At 40.1% G+C, this 20,951-nt stretch overlaps 1 protein-coding gene across 1 annotated transcript in view; it reads right to left on the bottom strand.

The window, feature by feature from the left end:
• The window catches only part of suclg2 (succinate-CoA ligase GDP-forming subunit beta), a 124,477-nt gene extending 104,308 nt beyond the window's left edge, over positions 1 to 20,169 (bottom strand). Inside the window, exon 1 of the mRNA XM_083907428.1 lies at positions 20,065 to 20,169. Within this exon, the coding sequence (XP_083763554.1) occupies positions 20,065 to 20,148 (84 nt within the window). The 5' untranslated portion in view covers positions 20,149 to 20,169. The remainder of the gene's footprint in view (positions 1 to 20,064) is intronic.
• Positions 20,170 to 20,951: the final 782 nt, after the last annotated feature.

Below are 20,951 nucleotides of genomic sequence, written 5' to 3'. Positions count from 1 at the left end.
ATGACAATAAAAGCCTTAAAATTCAACTACCGACTTTATGTTAATGTGTTTTTTTTAAACCAAAATGACAACAAAATGACCAAATGTCATGTCTGCCTGACCGTTAACTGCAAAAAATAAACAACAAGCTCAGACATTTGGACTAAAGAAGCTTTCAGCGAGCAGAGCAACAACACTGGGCAACACAGCAATAGTTTGTTGTTGTTGTTGTTGTTTACACGAGGCACTTTCCTCCGCCGCATTACCATAAACGCCCCCGAACAAAGCTCCGAAATGTGTCAGTTCAGTCGCACTTTTTTGTGTGCAAAGCAATTCACACGTGTGTGATATTCAGATTAGGGCAGGCTGGGGGTAATAAAAACAATAACAGTATACAGTACGTTACCTTATAATGTTCTCCCGCCAAAGTTGTGCCATAATAACACATTTCACGATAGGAATTTAATGATAAAATGTTACAAAAGCACAGTGACGCTTTCACGACGACACTGCTGCAGTGATCACGCATTTCACTTTTGCCGTTTGTGAAATGTTTCTCCACGTTTAACCCAGAAATAACAAGGGCTGCAGTGATTAATCGACTATTGATTGAATCATCAACCGTTTTAAATGCTTGGCCACCATCTGATCCCAGTCCAAATTTTGGTTTTTGGCGTCTTTCTGTGAACGGGGAGAAGCGTTTTGTGATTGCGTGTCGGCGTGATCTTTTATCTGACATTTTCTTAAGTCAGATTTAGACCAAAAAAAAAAAGAGGACTGACAGATGGAGACCCCGGCAGCCAGCAACGCTGATCCTCCCCAGGGGGAGCAGTTTGAATGGCAAGGGAAGTAAATGTTTACAGAGGAGGAGGAGGTGGAGGCCCTGCAGGAACCTGACAGCAGTCAAATGAGTCCACAACACGGAGAAAACCCGCTCTGCAGCTTGTTAAGGCCGTTTGTGTAGGGTCTGCTAAAACGGACATGTGGGAATAGAATAAAAAGACTGGTAGAAAAAAGGTTTTGGACAGTTGGAAATCTGCTCTAAAAGGTAGACGGACACGGATTGATCTATTTGCTATGCGAAACGTCGCAATATTTAACTTTATCTTTACCCTAGTTCACTGGATCAGATATCAGAGAAAGAAAACAGTTAGTTTTCTTCAGTTAGGACATGTGATGTGTTGCTGTACGACTGTCTTGCAACGTATCAGAGAATTGTTCCATGGTGACATTGTTGGTATCGTGGCTATCAAATCGTGAGGTTCCCTGTGATTCCCACCACTAATGTTATAAGATATTTATTGCATATTAACTGTATTGCGAAATTACTGGTATCGCGGACCATGTATCATATCATATTGTGAAGTTCCCTGTGATTCCCACCCCAATATAAGCTATTTATTGCAGTGTATTTTTTTTTACGCTAGACGCAACCCTCGCCTTGTCCAGTCTTGGGACCGTTACAAGGACTACACTGGATGTGTGTCCCTTGCTCAGGGTTATGAATTTTTGAAATTTAGGAAATGATCCATTTGCCCTGATGCACTTTGACAGTGAGCTGACTTTCTTCTCAAAAACAAAAAGTATCTCAGAATGACTCGAAAATTACCATCATAATAGTCGGCATCGCCCTAAACAAGGATACATTGAAAATATTTGCAAATCTCTTAAGGAATAATTTTAATGAATTTTTGAAATTCAGGAAATTATCCATTTGCCCTGATGCACTTTGACAGTGAGCTGACTTTCTTCAAAAAAAAAAAAAAAAAGTATCTTGGAATTACTTGAAATTCTGCATAATAATAGTCAACATCACCCTGAACAAGGATACCACGAAAATATTTGCAAATCTCTTTAGGAATAATTTTAATGAATTTTTGAAATTCAAGAAATGATCCATTTGCCCTGATGCACTTTGGCTTGAGTGTATTTTTTTTTAATAATTGCAACAAGCTAATTGATTTCTCAGCTTTTTAAACGTGAAAATATTTCCATGTTTCTTTCTGCTCCATTGAACAAACACATAATTAAAACTGATTAATGAGACGAGACATTTGGGGACATCGTCAGTTCAAGTCCTAGAGATGCGTTTTGAACTCAACCAAAAGGGGCCAGCGTGAGCTCGGCAGGTTTCTGTTTTCGTGGAAAACAATACATTTCTTTCCCATATCGAAGCCTCCTGTCACGCTGTCATGAGAGCTGGAGTGCAGCAGGAATGCGAATAGAATGTTGTGTGGCGCAGCGATGGCTGCCGTTGGCACGAACTCCGTTGGCATCTGCGGCTTTTGTTTTGAGTGGAAGCACATTTTTCAGCTCCGCTCGGTTGGAGAATTAAAAAGGTTTGACTTGGCTGATCTGTATTACACCGACACTGTCGAGCTAATTAACTACTAATAGCCATTAAGGGTGGATGGGGGTTACTACTGTCTAATCCCGCCAACACATAACGCTACAGAGACGCCGAGCAAATACACTCCCTTTTATCCCCTCCACCCTTCTGTTCCTATTCATTCCCCCTCATGAATGATGGAGTGACTGGGTGAAGACTCAAAAAAAATGGAATGGAGTGGCCTTGTCGTGCCCCATGCACCAGTGAATCTGAATGCAGCTCCAGAAATGTGTGCAGTCTTTCCATTTTTTCCCCCAAATGCCATCAAATGTTTGATTCTGCCCGACCAGCTCTTCTGTCTTTGATAATAAATCGACTACTAAATTAACTATCAACTATTTTGACTATCAGTTAATCGGTTTGAGAAGTTTTCTGATTTTTCCAGCTTCTTAAATGTGAAGATTTTCTGGTTTCTAATAAAGAAATCATGAAAACTGAATCATTTTGGTTTGAGGACAAAACAAGACATTTGAGAACATCATCATTTCCAGATTTGCAGAAATACTGATCAACATTTTAACCATTTTATGGGCCAAGTTATTTGATAACCTGGATACCTTTTTTGATAGATAGATAGATAGATAGATAGATAGATAGATAGATAGATAGATAGATAGATAGATAGATAGATAGATAGATAGATAGATAGATAGATAGATAGATAGATAGATAGATAGATAGATAGCTCAAACAGACGGATGCCAGAAAGTTTGGGATTAATTATCGGCTGAACTGATTTCTAGCTAAATATCAGCCACCTCCGAAATACAATATCAGACAGAAATGGTAGAGCAGATAGAGTTTTACAAACATCCTAAAATAACAGCTAATGCTAATTGCAGAACTCGAGTGAAGCTGGAGGTGTCCCTGCCGGCACTGACGGTTACCGTCGGCAAAACTCCGGGGAGTGGGAAAGAACCTGGGGCACTTTTTTTTTTTTAGTTCGTACCAGACCCAGAGAAAGTCTGGATCAAAGATAGCAGCGAAATTCAGTCACTTCACAAACTATACTATAGTATACCTCACTTTGTGCACACTTTAGTACGGTTGTAGATGTTCTTTTAAATGGTTAAGACTTACAGTTTCGCAAACTTAATGTATATTTATTTTACCCTCGCATTTTTGATCCATTTGCCCTGATGCACTTTGACAGTGAGCTGACTTTCTTCTCAAAAACAAAAAGTATCTCAGAATGACTTGAAATTTACCATCATAATAGTCGGCATCGCCCTAAACAAGGATACATTGAAAATATTTGCAAACCTCTTAAGGAATAATTTTAATGAATTTTTGAAATTCAGGAAATTATCCATCTACCCTGATGCACTTTGACAGTGAGCTGACTTTCTTCTCAAAAACAAAAAGTATCTCGGAATGACTTGAAATTTACCATCATAATAGCCGGCATCGCCCTGAACAAGGATACATTGAAAATATTTGCAAATCTCTTAAGGAATAATTTTAATGAATTTTTGAAATTCAAGAAATGATCCATTTGCCCTGATGCACTTTGACAGTGAACTGACTTTCTTCTCAAAAACAAAAAGTATCTCGGAATGACTTGAAATTCTGCAAAATAATAGTCAGCATCACCCTGAACAAGGATCTGTTGAAAATATTTGCAAACCTCTTAAGGAATAATTTTTACGAATTTTTGAAATTCAGGAAATGATCCATTTGCCCTGATGCACTTTGACAGTGAGCTGACTTTCTTCAAAAAAACTAAAAGTATCTCGGAATGACTTGAAATTTACCATCATAATAGTCGGCATCGCCCTGAACAAGGATCTGTTGAAAATATTTGTTGAGGAATAATTTTTACGAATTTTTGAAATTCAGGATATGATCCATTTGCCCTGATGCACTTGTGAGCTGGGGGCAAAAGTAAGAAAAAAAAATCAAACAAAATCAACAGAAACACAATGATCAAGGAACGCAGAGGCAGGATAACACTGAACATTCTTCTTCCAGTGTTTCAAAAAGACTTCCATACCCAGTTTCTCATTAATTATGCAACTCTTACAGACAGAATAATACCGATAATAATGATCACAGGGATCAAATTGCCACCTTTGGACTGATATCCCTGCTGAGTCTCCCTCCTGCAGCGAGCACGACTTTCATGCAATCACGACCACGGTTGTGATTTCAGTCGCTCCGGTGTCTGCTTAAATCTATGGAATAGTGAACCCATGACTCTGCTGCAGTCATGACAGGAGGAGGACTAATCCAATGCTGCATGTCTGACTTGGCGGCGGGGGAAAAAAAAAAAAAAAAAAAAAAGCATTTGAGTGGTAGATGGCACTGAAGCAGCAAGGCAGTCAGGCAGCTGGCTTCCCAGTCTCCCGAGACACTCTCTCTACAGTAATTATCATCATCAGCGCTCTAGAGACAACGCTACGCACTCCCTCTGCCTAACTCTACTTAATCTTAATATACACACAACACACACACACACAGACACAACACACACACACAGACAAGACGACGAGAATAGATATGCACGGGCTGTGCTGTGCTGTGCTGTGCTCACCGGTGACGAGACAAAAAACCTCAAAAACAAAAGTTGTATGATCTGACATGAGAGTCCTGGATGGGATTAAGTATTCACACACACACACACACACACACACACAGCAAAGTCTGCTACACACAAAAGCACTCAACATCTTTTCCTGAGGAACAGGGGAAGTGGGACACGGTGATGAACGGTGTCATCCTTGCATCCATATGTAGAGACAGAGGAGAAACAGACAGTGCGTGTTGAGGCCTGCAAAGTCAAGGGCCTCATGAAAAATACATGAAGAAGAATCGGTAAAAGAATCGGAATCAGATGCATTGGCCGGGTGCGACTGTGCACGTCCATTTCTTTGTGGACTTCCTTTAGAAGAAAGTAAATATTCACATTTAAGAATCTCAAACAATCAGAAATCTTGTTTTTAGGGATGTGAATCTTTGGGTGGCTCACGATTCGATTCCGATTCTTAGGGTCACGATTCGATTCAAAATCGATTCTCGATTCAACCGATTCGATTCATACGATTCAAACGATTCAAACGATTCAAACGATTCAAACGATTCTTAAGATAGCTGCCTTTTTCTCCCAGAAGTTACAACAATAAACTGTACACAAATAACACAAAGGGGTGGTTTTTTTTCAAAATAGAAACTTTAAAAAATATATATATATATCTTTTTTTTTCAAAAATTGATTTTTGAAGTTCAGGAATCGAGTCATAATAATTGATAAACTTCAAAAATCGTTTTTTAAATTTTTTTTTTTCCAAAGTTTCTTTTTTGAAAAACCACACAAAACACCAGTTTGTGTTTTTTGTGTACAGTTTATTTTTGTAACTTCTGGGATGAAAAAAGGCAGCTAGCCTAAGCTTTTATTTATGCAAGTTATTTGTTTTGAATGAATAAATGTTAACTTTTGTCTTAAGTTTGCCTTTGTGTGATCACATTATCACACTATCTTATACAAACTGTATTGTTTTGATGCCATAATTTGCCTCAACACAATATGCGTTGTATCAATTTTTGAATCGAGAACCGGATGAATCGAATCAGTTGAACCGAGAATCGATTTTGAATCGAATCGTGAGCCACCCAAAGATTCACATCCCTACCAAACAGTTGACGATTCATTTAGTAATTGATAAATAAATCGATGGATTCTTTCAGCTCTGATTTATTAATCGAATCTACTAAGTGTTAAAATAGTTCATAAAATTGTGACATTTGTGTTGAGTATTACGGAGCCGGTGACAGCGGCACACTCACGGGATTTGAATTTATTCAAATTACAAAACTACGGCACATTAGCAATTAGCTCGATTGTGACAGCCCTATTCAGTATTTACGTGACACCACTCTAATGAAAGTAGTCCCCATTTTGTTTGCCGTCACTTTGAACGCACGGTGAGACAAAAAAAAAAAAGCCTTTTATTACAAAATCAAACTCGACGGAGAAGAAAAGAAGCCAAAGTCATATCGAGGCAGAACTCGTGCCACGGCAGAGTTTTTGCTTTCAGCGAGCTCGCAGCGTGAGTCTTGACATTCAGTGAGTGATCTCAAAATGTCAGAGCAATATTCCGTAGTAAAGGTGAATCCAGACTTTTCTCTTTGTCGGAAAAGAGCTTTTTTTTTTGTTTTAAGCGTACTCTCTTAGTAAGATCTTCACAGTGTTTTTTGATAATTGCTTTGTAACTTTGGGAACACTTGCATCGCGAGGTCTGGATCAGTGCGAGTATCGAAATTCGTCGACATCAAACCAGACTTCTGTCTGAAGTTATTTCTGGTGAAGCAGACAATATTTGATAAATAATGAAGCACAGATCACTGGTGTAGAGCTGTGCGAGGTGTTTTTGTCGTCGTTGACAGATGCCAGTTGAAATAAAATCAAATAAAATCTGTAGATTATATCAAGGTGCTGTAATGAGCTCAACAGTTTTGATGAGAATGCATGGGGAGACAGATGGTTTTGAAAGGCCTTGTTTACAACAGGCGTTACAATGGAGCTCGGCTCAGAACGGTTCACCTAAATCTGGCTTGTGCTTCCAACGCGGGCCGTGATAGCAGCGTTAGCTACATAAATAAATACACAACGGTGTCGCTCGCCGAATGAATTCTACAAGATGGGTAACACTGGAGGAAATCCAGCATTGAAATGAGTAATTTCCAACATGGTACGATTTGGTACAGTCCGGACTAGTAAAGACCATGGTCCATAAAGCACCCTTTACTTGGTAGGCAGGGTGTGGGCTGTGCCCGATACCCGAATCAGCCAAGATACAGCGTTAACGACAACAATGAACGCTACACAACAGACGATAACCAACCCAATCAGCTGTCAAGGGTGGAGCCACGACTGTACCATTTCACGATGGTACGTCGAGTGAAGAGTGCCAAAAAATGGAATGGTAGGGGCTGGTTATTTTTGGTACCCTTTTCTAATGAAAACGGAAAACAGAACCATTCCATCGATCCACACGAGTCTAATAACATTCAATATTCTGATTTAATTTGAACACATACTAGGGAGTACGTAGATCTTCAGGTGGGAGGTATTAATAGGAGATTTATAAGGCATACCAACATTCAACCAAAGTAATCCAAGATATCATCTGTAGTCCCCATCGTTCACCCCAAAATAGTAAGACCTGGATCCATAAAGCACACTTTACTTGGTTGGCGGGATGTGGACTGCGCCCGATACCCACATCAGCCAAGATACAGCGCTAACGACGACAACAAAAGCCAACGATGAACGCTACACAACAGACGATAACCAACCTAATCAGCTGTCATGGCTGGAAGATTCGCCCTGACTGTACCATTTCACTCTGGTACCCCAAGTGAAGGGTGCCAAAAACATGGAATGGTAGGGGCTGGTTATTTTGGTACGACTTCTAATGAAAACGCAAAAATCGATCCACACGAGTTTAATAACATTCAAGAATATTCCAATTTAATTTAAATACACACTAGGGAGTAGAGTATACGGTTTCATATAAGGGCGAATGGAGTGTGGAGTGGAGGCAAGCACTGACCAGCTGCTATCGCACAAATGGAGTCTTCAGGTGGGAGGTATTATTACGGGATTTATAAGGTATACCGCCATTCAACCAAAATAATCCAAGATATCATATTTAGTCCCCATCGTTCACCCCAAAATAGCAACTCCCAAAGACATCTCCGTGAAACTAAATTCACTTGACAAGCATAAGTTTAAAAAAAAAGAACAAAAGTGTAGTCGAAACTTTGAAATATGCTGAATAAACTATGTCACCATACGGCCACTCTCTCTTCACAGAGCACTCGGATTGGCATCGCCGTCCCGCAGAGGACGAGCAGCAGCTGCATCAGGGTTTCCGTGTCCTTGAGTCTTTTTGTCCCGACATATGCGAGGCACCATCATCCTATACTTTATTTGGGCCGTCCCATATGGTACGATAAGCACGAAGATCGCGCAACAACATCACAACTCCTCCAAAGATGCACCATCTCATGTTTGGTTGAGAGCGAGATGAGCAAAGTCACACCACACTTGTTGCGAGGACGACGGGATGACCGATCCTGGCACTTTGCAAAAGTCGTTTTAAGACGTGTCGCTCACGACTCACGTCGTTTGCCCTTCCGTTAAACTTAAGGAGTCAATATCCCCAAGGCAAAAATTCAAAGTGGTCGTCTTGATCCCTGTGAGAGAGTGGAACAATGTCAAAAAGTCACCGCCTGACAGAGTTGTCCTGAAATTTATTACGGGCCATAAGCCTTAATTTACAGGGGAAGGTTACAAAGCAGGCAATCACCTTTGATCGGGCCCATAAACAGAAGCCAGTCAATGCTGCGCCGCTCGTCAATCTGCCGCTCAGAAATTCAAAGGGGTTGAAAGCGCAGGTCGGACAGACCATTTGTTTCTCGGGTGAGTGTAAATAAAGCCAGTCAGGAATCGGGGGAAAAAGTTGTGATTCTGCTCGGGTCAGTTCTCAAACTAAGCTGAAAAATCGTCTCTGAACTGAAGCAGGTTTAAAGAATCCAGCCCGGTCGATCGTTCAATAATAACAGAAAGATGTGGCGCTGAGTATTAATGAATTATGAATGCGTGTAGATTTTAGATCGTTACGGCGGACGACGAGCACTACCAAAAGATTAATTGGATGACTTGGCGAGTGATTTTTTTTTTTGCATATGAAAGGTTATTTTGTGATAAATATTTTAGTTTCATTAAATCCTCAAAGTTATACCGATGATGGAGCTCAGTTCTCGAATTAAGATTGGGCTTTGGTTGATTAACTTTTTTTGATTTTCATCCGTCTGTACAGTCACATTATTGGCAACTGAAAAGTTTTCAACGTTAAAACTCCGTTGACCTCGGGAGAAAAGTCCGATCTCATACACTGCACCACGACTTTCCTCACCAGCAGACTTCTTCATTGACAAAGGAAGAACTATCCTGCAGCGGGTGGCAAATATTCAGCGTCTGTTTATCTTTTTTTCTGGTCGCCACACAGGCGGGACAAACTGGTGATAGCGCAGCGACTTCGTGTAATAAGTTGTATTCACGTCCAAATGTCGAAATTCAATGAGAAACTTATAGAGTAAAAAAAAAGTTAATTTTAACTCCGATGTCGAGGCTCCTCTTGTCTGGAGCCAACGCAGCACAAGCTCTCTCTCATTGAAGGTTCGACATGCTGAATGTGTCATAACGCTGTTGGCACAGCTCCTGCAGATAGAGACAGTCGGACTGTTCTGTTCTGTTCTGTGCTGGGGTTTTTTCATGTAGTTGAAAGTCTCTCTGTGGAGAACTGCACTCTTATCACGAGTTGTTTCGGAGTCAAGCACCGTCACTCACCGTGTCCCCTCTCCACAGAGCTCGGCCCTGCTCCACTTCTCACCACTCGTACCTTTTAAATAATCAGCTGCAGACCACTTCGTCGTCAGGCAACTGGACGGTGTCACGAGTGTAGGTTGGGTCGGGCCCACAGGAGGCAGTGAAGAAGTACTGCTTTGAGTGCTCAAGATGGAAATCATGGAGATAGTATCAGTACAGGTACTAGATACTACCAGATGTACTTATTTTAAGGAGGAAATGTGTATATATATATATATCAATAAATAAGAGATTAGATCACAATAAATATGGGTTTAGGCTAGGTTGCACCCTACCCAGAAGATGCAACCACATTATTAGCCCTTGAGCCAATCCCAGCTGACAGTGGGTAAGAAGAACTAACTTTAAAGGTGCATTCTGTAATAAATCGAAAGCAGCTGGCCATAAAATCCTCCTAATATGTCACAGAGACTCGGGAATAATGTTCATATAACAAACTGAACTCACCAACAACAACAGTACAGCCAAAATATTAGCATTAAAAAAAATATTTTGCAGACTGCAAATCATGTTTACGTTTTGAAATCATGTTTCGGCGTCATGTGGCGCCACCTACCGCCGTCTGCCAATCATTGCAGTCAGTAGAGTCTCAGCTGCCGAGCAACCACGGGTTGCCAGTTACGTCAAAAAACGACACCTAAAAGATCTCGGTATTTTTGAATTTGAATGTAGTAACCATTTTTGGCCACATTCTTACATATGGCACCTTTAACAAAGAAAAGAAAATGGTTGACAAACCATTGATATTGGTATGGATGAGGTCAGGAAGTATCTTTTGAACATGTATTATAAGGGTGCACCACATGTATTGGACTAGGGACGATTCCAATGCATTTGAAACCATTTTTTTTCAAAGTTTGCGTCCAATTTTTTAAAATCATCCAACAATATTCATTCTATTGCAATTGCTTTACTCAAGAACATAGAGAGCATCACTATTTTGTCCAATCTCTACATGTTCATGTCAATTCTAATTACACAAGGTCTGTTGAGTTTTGTAGTACCTGTGCTTATTAAGAAAATTAGCATAACACATTTTAACTACGGCTAAACAATTGAATCCAAAACCAAAAAAGTTAGAAAGAATGTAATTCCAAGGTCTAAAAGGCCTTAATTTAGGATTTAATGTATTAAATTTCAATGGCTATAACCCACATATTTCAATGTCAAGAGATTTGTTTCGTAAAGTAATAAAAACCAATTTTTTAATCCTCCTATTATTTCTATTTTCATTATTACTTAATAAAATACAGTTAGAGGTTATCAGGACTGTATTTTTTAATTGTTCAATGAAGGGAGCCGGTCGTAAAAAGACAATTTGCGTCGTTAAGTTCTTGTCCTTGCATTAGAATATAGAGTGGTTGATTTTGATGGCATCTCGTGTGTTAACGCAATCATCCTTTCAAATCTGGCGAATTTTGATATCACTAGTTTAATCGTAATTGCAATATCTGTCAAAAGCAAACCATGCACTCCATATGTTTACGACACAGACAGCTAGCAGTGTCCCGATTATCCAATCAGTATGCTAATTCTTGCGAGCTAATTGCCGCTTTATTTATCATCCGAGTTTATTTAATTAGCACTCTCGCCTCCACATCGAGACTTTACAATGTCAAAACGCTCAGACGCATTTGCAGACTGTAAATCTGGGACTTGATGAGGTCATTACAATTTTAACAACAATCTTAACAACATTTTTCTTCGAGGAGGGTGAACAAAAAAGAAGAAGTCTGAATACAAATCAACAGGCCCAGCAGTGAGAGATGAGCTCAATGAAGAACAACAGCAGACATGTTGAAAGGACTGCGGTGATTGATTATGGGGAAGACGCATGCAAAGAAGCTGCTGCTGCTGCTGAACAAGTCCATCAATACCCAATCGGACACCTGAGCAGGAGCCTTCATCGCTCAACGTCCTTCGGGAGTCAATAAAAAGTAACAAATTCCCCATTATTATCATTCAGCGGTGTTTTATTCCAGCCGTTTATGAATTATAAATATGGATATGGCTTTTAGATGCACTGTAAAGAGACGCATTAAAGAATTACAGAATGATAGCGAGTATATATAACGTATACCTTAAGCACAAGACAAATACTGCACTCACTCACAGGCTATAATCATTAAAAAGTGTTCAATGGCAAACATAAAGCAGCCCTAGTATTGGGAACATTTTGGCATATCCGTATGAGTCTGGGTTCTGAGTCTTTCTACAATCAGGAAGGGCTATATATAAGGCTCTTTGCATGAGTCAAAACAAAAAAAAAGGTCTAATCATATGAACTCTGCAAATATGCACTGATTCTGCGTCCATGACACCACGACAAGAACAAGACAAAAGCTACAGCGCCATCGTCAACGTTTAGGAACAGGGTGTCAAAATGAACGTGAACATCCTTTAGGACTCTAATATCTTTAGGACTAAATGTCCTCAGAGTGAATGTTCTTCGCTTAATCACAGGCTTTTGCCTGTCCATCAAAGTCTACTCGGTGTCCTTTCTACCAGCACTTTTGACAGTGAAAGTCAAGTCAAATTAAAGTCCGTTCAAAGTCGGAACTTGGGATTTCTGAGGTCATGGGGAGTGCCGAACTTGGATTACCAACTTTGGAAACTCGAGCGACCTCGCCAACAACGGCGCCATGGGATTCACTGATGGCTGCCACCATACAAACACTGCTACTTTTAACATTAACAGTCGTATTTGGTACAAAGTAAGTCAATCGCGCCTGGTGTTGCTAACAACGGCTAACAAGTTTCCGACTTCTCAACTGGAACACAGCGAACTCATCGACTTCTGAGTTCCGATGTGAAGGGAAAGCGGCAAAAGTTAGCTAACAGGAATCATGCTAAACGCGTGGCGAGAGTTTCTCCACTAACCCTCTACCTTTCCCAAGAATGTCTCTGAACTACGGTGGCCTTCACATACCAGAAAGAATGCTCAAAACACGAGAGGCCATTGGAGATTCTGTAGAATCATGTTGGTGCAACATGACGGCCTCAATAAAGCAAAGCGCTTGTCACATGATATTTTTAGTAGGGATGGACATAAAGCAAAAATATTATTTGCAAAAAGTTATATCTAATTAGCATGCAATATTTAGGATTTTTGGTATCGGACTGTAAATTTTTATCTATCCGATCCTGACCTGTATCATATCGGTTCATCCCTAACTTAAACAATACAAAACCAATACCAAGTGAGGGGACGCCTGGAGCTGCCAGAGGCACCGACTATCTCGTGTTATGAAGCTGTATCCCCTCCAGATGTCTGGTGAGGTTAAAATCCTCATTATTTCATTACGGCTAGACCCCAACCTCTTCAAAATGACACTGCCAAATTAGCGACGACGCATGACTGCAGAGTTAATTAACCAGAATGCTCCTTAAGGGACGTTATCAAATGTTTAAGAAATTAATACACTGCCAGTTCACCAATGCTATGTAATTGATTTGTTCCCATACAGGTTATGAACTCCCAACTTCCCTATCCATTTAGCTAACCGTCAAGAAAAAAGAATTTAAAAAGGGGGGGGGGGGGGGTGGACTTTTTTAGTGTCCACTTCTAAGGCTGAATCAAAGAGAGAGCAGTACTCACAACGCCTATCAAAGTCATTGCCATGCTGATTGCAGTTGAGTGCTTTCCTGCTAACGAGGTGGCAGTTTGCTACTTAGCGGCCACTCATAAATACAGGCGGTCGCGCGATTAGACAAGCACAGTGTGCAGCGAGCCGTGATGGAGGTGACACACTGTAAAAGAGGAGTGAAGGAGGCAAGGAAGGACGGAAGGAAGGAAGCAGTGTGTCGATGTGGATTTTCTGCATAAACAGGCCGGCGTGAATCACAGGCATATTTCCACTTAAATCCATGCCATGTAGCAATAGCATGCCTCATGAAGCATTAATGGGCTAATTCAGGGAGCCATCCAGTCCGGTCTTCTTTATTCAATCATGTACTTAACTGCTGATGGCAGAATTTTCTCCATCTCCAATTCTCACGTGGTTTCATTTCAGCAAACATTAAGAAAAATGGGCACAATATAGCGCTGTGTATATCGCAAAGACTGCGTGAAATGTGATAACTTAATATTATTCCTGGCGCTAGTTTTGTTAGGCCAAGAACCATAAAGGTAAATAAATGTTTGAAGGGCCTTGCACACTTATTCATTTATGGTCTGATTCTTATGTATTCAGTTCAACTATCAAAGGTAATAAGGTAATTAAGTTAACATATTTTAATGGGGAAATTAAGGTTTATTTTTTAATTAAAAAAACTTTCCCCCAGTGTCTGCATATGCCAAAAGGTAGAAAGATCTCTTCGACAAAGAACTTTTAGTTGCGTAACGGTGTTTCAACATTGGTTATTGACCTAAAGCTCCAGGGCCTGGAAGAATCAACAAATGTTTTGCATCGTAGCAGCTTTTTATCCACAGGGAACTGGCCTTTTGGGGGCCCTAAAAACAGTATTCTTTGGAAAATGGGTCCAAGAGAGAAAAAAAACATCTCAAAATGCCAACCTTTTCGTTTTCGTCTCTACAACTAATACACAACTTTGGGGGGGAAATGATGTCATAGCCCCAAGTCGTAGCTTGATGTCTTCTGTTAGCAAAACACTGCTCATGTCGTAACCCGGTTTTGAGCTGCCGAAGAATGGCGTTTCGAACCCTTCTGTTGTTTCATTGTTCATCCGTGATGATACCAGAAGTCCGTGTCAAGTACAGGAAACTATCGACGAAAGCTCGCACCATTTGCTCTCATTACTGCGACCAATCCGCGATATCTTTGCCTTTTATAAAAACGGCGAAGGTCGTACCCGGGTCGTTGATGTGTGAAGTGAGAAATGACATCTGTCCGTCAGAGATCCGAGGATAGAAAAGAGGGAGCTGAGACAGAGGGAGCTGAGACGGAGACGGGAGCAGTGGAGCATGGCTGCAGGATTTAGATCAGTGAGATTTGCATCATTGGCAGGTCTTCAGGCAGGGCAGGTCTAATCTCCTGCAGACAGGCTTAAGAAAGGAAAACCTGACTGTTGTGTCTCTACAGATAGGGATTTCAGTAATTAGCATAGTTAATAAGCGAGAGAGAGAGTGCGGAGTCTCATATTCAAAAGGTGTTGACTCTGAAGGGGAAGATAACACAGGAGGCAGCAGAATCAAGAATGCACAACTATGTAGAAGTTCAATTCCATGGACGAGACCATGTATGAACTTTTTACCTGGAGCTGCATCAAATCACTTGCTATAACGGCAATAGACTTGTGGCTGAAAAGGTACCATAGTTGTGCAATTGATTCTAAAACCTTTAGGAAAATGGTACCTCACGGTACGTTCCACGATGCCTGGTCTGCGATACCAATAATATCACAATACAGCGATCTGTCAATCGATATATCGCAAGTATCCATCTATCTAGCTAGCTTTCTCCACCATTATCTCGTTATAAACTCCCTCTTCGTCAGTCAGGTAACTTCCACCCCAGTTTCCGCCTCATTCATTTGAGCAGCGCCACCGTGAGGAGACATGAAGTAATGACGCCCGGTGAGCAAAACTAGCAGGGGCTGTTTACTTTAGAGCGCCTAAATTTATGACATAAAATATCGATATTTGCCCTAGCATAACGTTTATTGTATTGCACAAGGAAGGACAACGATATATCACGTAATCGATATTTTGACCCACCCCTTACGATTATTTTATGAGTTGATTGACTTTTTTAAAAACGATTCGACCCTTTGTGAGTAAAATTCGAGAACATCGTAATTTTGAGGTCTGGGAAACATTTATTTTAATTGATTCATCAAGAAATGTCAAACTAATCTAAGGATTATTTTCAATAATAATCCTAACTCTAACCCATGTAATCCAGTGAGTTTACCCAAAATCAGACTGATACAGATACAAAGTACCGTTTTTCAAAGGAATTGCAGCCGTCAACAACGACTGAGATTATTCTCTTGGACAATTTTCCGCCCTACTCTCACATTTCCTTCATAATCTTCACCGGACCAACAGCACAACTCAAGCCGACGGGAGCGTATTCACTTATTGCGTTCCCCCCCCCCCCCCCCCCATTTCAGGGGCTGCCAATGTTTCCTAATGACTGCAGCCCTTCTAAATTATTGAAAAAGCCTAAGTACCTCACCAGCTACAGAAACGGCTATTAACCTTGTTGAAGTGATATTCAAATCCAGTTAGAGCTAACTTTGTCCTCCAGTATCCCTCGCGGGGAGGAAATGTAAATGTGTTCGTGCTGAGACAGATGGGGAAACCGCCCGCCGTTTGAAGTTTGAGCAAAAGAAGCCATCGCAAGCAGAGGGGCTCTCCACCCTCCTCGGTAAAATATTCAGGACCGAGTCTCATCGAGCTACCTTTCTTCCCAGCGTCTCCCATCAAACCATGCTGAGTTTCAACACTGTTAGCTTATTACTAAGCAGGAGCACCTTACAATTTTTCAAAAAAAAAGAACTTAGCAAACGTTTACACATTCACCACAGTGCAGCGACACTGAAAAACAGCCCCAGGATTATCTCGCTGTGCAGACAAGAATTCGGAAAGATTTGATTTATGAGAGAACAAGAGAGAGAGAGAGAGGGAAAACTAAGCATTTCATTCTCCCTTTTAAAAGCATTGTGAAGCTTAACATTGTCCATGTGCACGTCTATAAATCATCTCAAACTGAATCCCTCACTGTCAAAGCTGATTTGATTCTACGGTAGCGGTCATCGCTGATACTGCAAGGGCTCGTATTTTACTACAAGTATTAGGCGTGAGGTCCTTGCTTGACTTGTTTTGGTCTCTCAGGAATGAAGCTCTGCTAAATCAACATATTTTGTGGACGTTTTCCTGGCTTTCCACTTATTTTGCCTGTCCTTGACCTCCTCCGGTTTCCTTTATATCATCTTGAATAACAAATCTAGATAGTTGGTCTTTATGTTAGCAAGAGTCTGATGTTGACAACTCAATCAACAACAAGGGTATGCAATAGACCAAAAATGATGGAAGTCCATGAAGTCCACGTTGGACTAAAGTCCATGAAGTCCACGTTGGACTAAAGTCCATGAAGTCAACGTTGGACTTAAGTCCATGAAGTCAACGTTGGACTAAAGTCCATGAAGTCAACGTTGGACTAAAGTCCATGAAGTCCACGTTGGACTAAAGTCCATGAAGTCAACGTTGGACTTAAGTCCATGAAGTCCACGTTGGACTAAAGTCCATGAAGTCCACGTTGGACTAAAGTCCATGAAGTCCACGTTGGACTAAAGTCCATGAAGTCAACGTTGGACTTAAGTCCATGAAGTCAACGTTGGACTAAAGTCCATGAAGTCAACGTTGGACTAAAGTCCATGTTGGACTAAAGTCCATGAAGTCAATGTTGGACTAAAGTCCATGAAGTCAACGTTGGACTAAAGTCCATGAAGTCAACTTTGGACTAAAGTCCATGAAGTCAACGTTGGACTAAAGTCCAGGTTGGACTAAAGTCCATGAAGTCCAGGTTGGCCTAAAGTCCATGATGTCCAGGTTGGACTAAGGACCATGAAGTCAACGTTGGACTGAAGTCCATGAAGTCAACGTTGGACTAAAGTCCAGGTTGGACTAAAGTCCAGGTTGGACTAAAGTCCATGAAGTCCAGGTTTGACTTAAGTTCATGAAGTCCACGTTGGACTAAAGTCCATGAAGTCCAGGTTTGACTAAAGTCCATGAAGTCCACGTTGGACTTAAGTCCATGAAGTCAATGTTGGACTTAAGTCCATGAAGTCCCTATGTTTTCCCTGCGCTATCCTGTTTCCAAGGACAAGATATTTCTTTGGATGTGCGAGGACTGACGCACACAAGAGTCTGCTTTACATTCACTCAGGGTGGTAAATTAAAAAGAATGGCTAAATGCCAAACCTGAGTAAAATATGTCTTAGGGTGCATAAATAAATTAGTTAAAGGTCGCATTCAAAGCGAACGTCCAGATCTCCAGTGTCCGGTTACCGGTTCTGCCACTGAACTGCACAGGTAACATGAGGCCGAGTGATAATATAACAATACGTAAATGATATCATTGGGCAAAAGAAAAATCTTAACATTCAAATGTCTTGTTTTGTCCACAAACCAAAAATTCAACGTTACCGATTTCTTTATGATATGGAGCAAACAAACAAGACAATATTCACAGTTAAGAGGCTGAAAAATAAGGGTTAGAGAACCACAAAAAAAACACCCAAACTGATTGATAATTAAAATAGTTGGGGATTCATTAAATAATAGATTAAATCGACCACATTTACTACACATTTGTTTTGCTTTACATTGCTTATGCTGCTCTAAACTGATAAAATTCAGCGCTGAAAAACAAGGCTGCACAAGCGCCTCTGATGCATCCAACGTGGACCAGGCCTCAGGTGTCAACAACAAGAAAAAAATCTGTATTTTTCCAAATGACTTTACGCCTCAGACTAGTTTCCACTATCGAAAAAAACAAATAAGAATTTAACCACCCACGCTGGAATCGAGTTAAACGCCACGAAGAGGGTCAGTCGACGAGAGCTAGAACAATACAGACGAGCGCTCGATACAAACGCAAACTCTAACACTGCAAACTTGACTCGGCATCCGTGGGCCTGCAGTAAACAACACAACTGCCAATGTAACGTACAGCTGCGTGTGAGCGTAACTGATCCACAGTCAGGGAATGTCAGAGTATTGGGGAAAAAGAGAAGCCAAAAGCATTGGATATGGTGCGTGAACTTTGAGTAGGATTTGCTCCAAATAACGATCGGGTAAAACCAAAAAAAAGGCAATTGTAAGAAAACAATTCCAGGCGTTTTAGGTGGAATTTGAGGTTATTTTATGAACTTAAACTGGTAAATAGACTATATATATTTCTTAATATTACTTGCTTATTATTAGCCAAGCCATGATAAGAAACACTGTTCCGAGAGGTTCAATCAGTCCTAAATATCGATGAGGGCATGTGACTGCTAAAGTCTAAGTATGAAGTTAACACGGCGTAACACGAAAAATCTATTGTTTGTTGGCAACACCTACTACAATTTAAAGTTTAGGTTCACATATAAAAAAATATACAATATTATTTACGATATATACAATACACAATATTGCGAAATACTCACGCAACAGCTCTGGCGACATTGAGCATTTGGCACCATCTAGTGGACTGATACGTCAATTGATCGTATTGTTTTTTAATGCTAATCCAAAAAAAAACGTAATATTTGTTCGTAACGTCAGTTAAAAATGTGTGTACTTACTAATAAAGTCGGTACTTGGCGTCTCAAAAGCGATATAATATTTAAATATTTCACCAGGTCGGCGTGCTTTAGCTTCACTTTCCTTCATGCTAATGTCTAAGTTTTCTGATTTTTTTCGGCTCCTTAAATATGAATATTTTCAATATATTCTTTGCTCCTCGTCACATAGAAATCATTAAAACTGAATTATTTTATGGCTAGTGGACAAAATAAGACATTTGAGGGCAGCATTACTTCCAGGTTTGAAAAACAATGATCGATATTTTAAATTTTCTGACCCAAACTTGATATAATAAATAATAATAATTAAACAATAGTTAGTTGCAGCTCTAAAAAGACATGTTTTAACACTGGAAAAACCTTGTTTGTTGTCATTGAGTGAGTCAACAATGAATTATTGTTAGTTTTTTATCATAAAGGGCTTATTAATTTAACTGTAATCATGTGTAATGGTGAAAACAGACAAGACAAACTGACTGCTATTGTTCACAGCTCAATAACAGAGCGGGGTCAAAGTGCAGGAGTTGACCTTTGCATTGTAATCTCATCTGAAATAGTCAGAAACTTCACACACAGTGGATTTGTATCACTATATATATCACTACATTGTGAATGTGTGAGTTAATAAATGAGCCAAACGTTTACTGCGGTGTTTAAAATTTGTTTTAGTGCGTTTTATATGAAATTCAACAGTGACAGACACTGTTTAGTGTCACTTTGTGCAGAAAGGCTCCTTTTTAGTAAGTGTAACATTAAAAAAACATCACTTATATTCCTTTAAAATAGTCATAAATGAACATGTGGATATGAATAAATACATAATTAAAACAGGAAGTGTGTAAAATAACGAATAATGAATGGTGCAACATGAGCAGAGAACTTTCCAACCCCCCCTCCTCTTCTTCAACTTTGATCTATGCTAACATGCTAGCACCTGAGCTAACCCTAAAAACAGCTCGCCGAGTCCGTGACAAGCGACGCACGAGAGCAGCACGGACGCGAAACGAGAGCGGAAGAGCCGCGTGTGCGACGCGACGTGTCCCGGTACCTTGATCTTGTCCAGGAGCAGGTGCTTCGAGGCGGCAGACCTCAGTCCTTTAGCCGCAGCCTGGGAAGCCATGGAAGCCGCCATGTTGACACGGAACTGCAAGAGTGAGAGGGCGATGACGTCGCGAGCCCCTCATAGGTCAACGGGGCGAGGAGTGGGCGGGGCTTGGGGCGGAGTCACGCATGCGTCATACGCACCAAAGTCCAATGAGTTTATATTCAGGGAGTCCACGTTCTCTCTAGGAGTTAATTTTCAACGTTTTTCAAAGAAAATACATGTTGTATTTCACGTTTTTTGTATCAGTTTATGAATTCAACACAAAATTAAGTTTATATTCAACACGTTTATACTTGTTTATATATCAAAACTCCAACTTCAACTCCTGAATAGTTTATTTTAACTCTTTTCCGACACAGACTTTGTATTAAACCCACAAATAAAGTTTTTATTCACACATTTGGATACTTTATGTATTATGGCACCCCTAAAGTTTACATTTACCCCTTTTTATATACATAATAAAGTTCATATTTAACATGTTATACATAGTTTACATATCAAAACCCCCAAATAAAGTTAATATTCAACCTTCAACTCCAGAATAAAGTTTATTTTAACTCTTTTTTAGACACAGCCTATGTATTAACCCAAAAATAAAGTTCTTATTCAAACATTTGGATACTTTATGTATTCAGCCACCCGAATATTTTGAATTAAACATTTTTTATATTCATAAAAAAGTTCATATTTACCATGTTTATACATAGTTTATATATCAAAACCCCCAAATACGTATATATTCAACTTTTTTATACAAAAACAGTGTCTTGAACCCTTAAAAATAAAGCTTAATTTTCACCCTTTTAATGCACAGTCTATGTATTAAA

This window comes from Microchirus variegatus (genome assembly GCF_963457635.1).
Source record: "Microchirus variegatus genome assembly, chromosome: 21".
NCBI lineage: Eukaryota > Metazoa > Chordata > Actinopteri > Pleuronectiformes > Soleidae > Microchirus > Microchirus variegatus.
The sequence above is the reverse complement of the archived record's forward strand: the minus strand, read 5'-3'. Positions and strand labels throughout refer to the sequence as shown.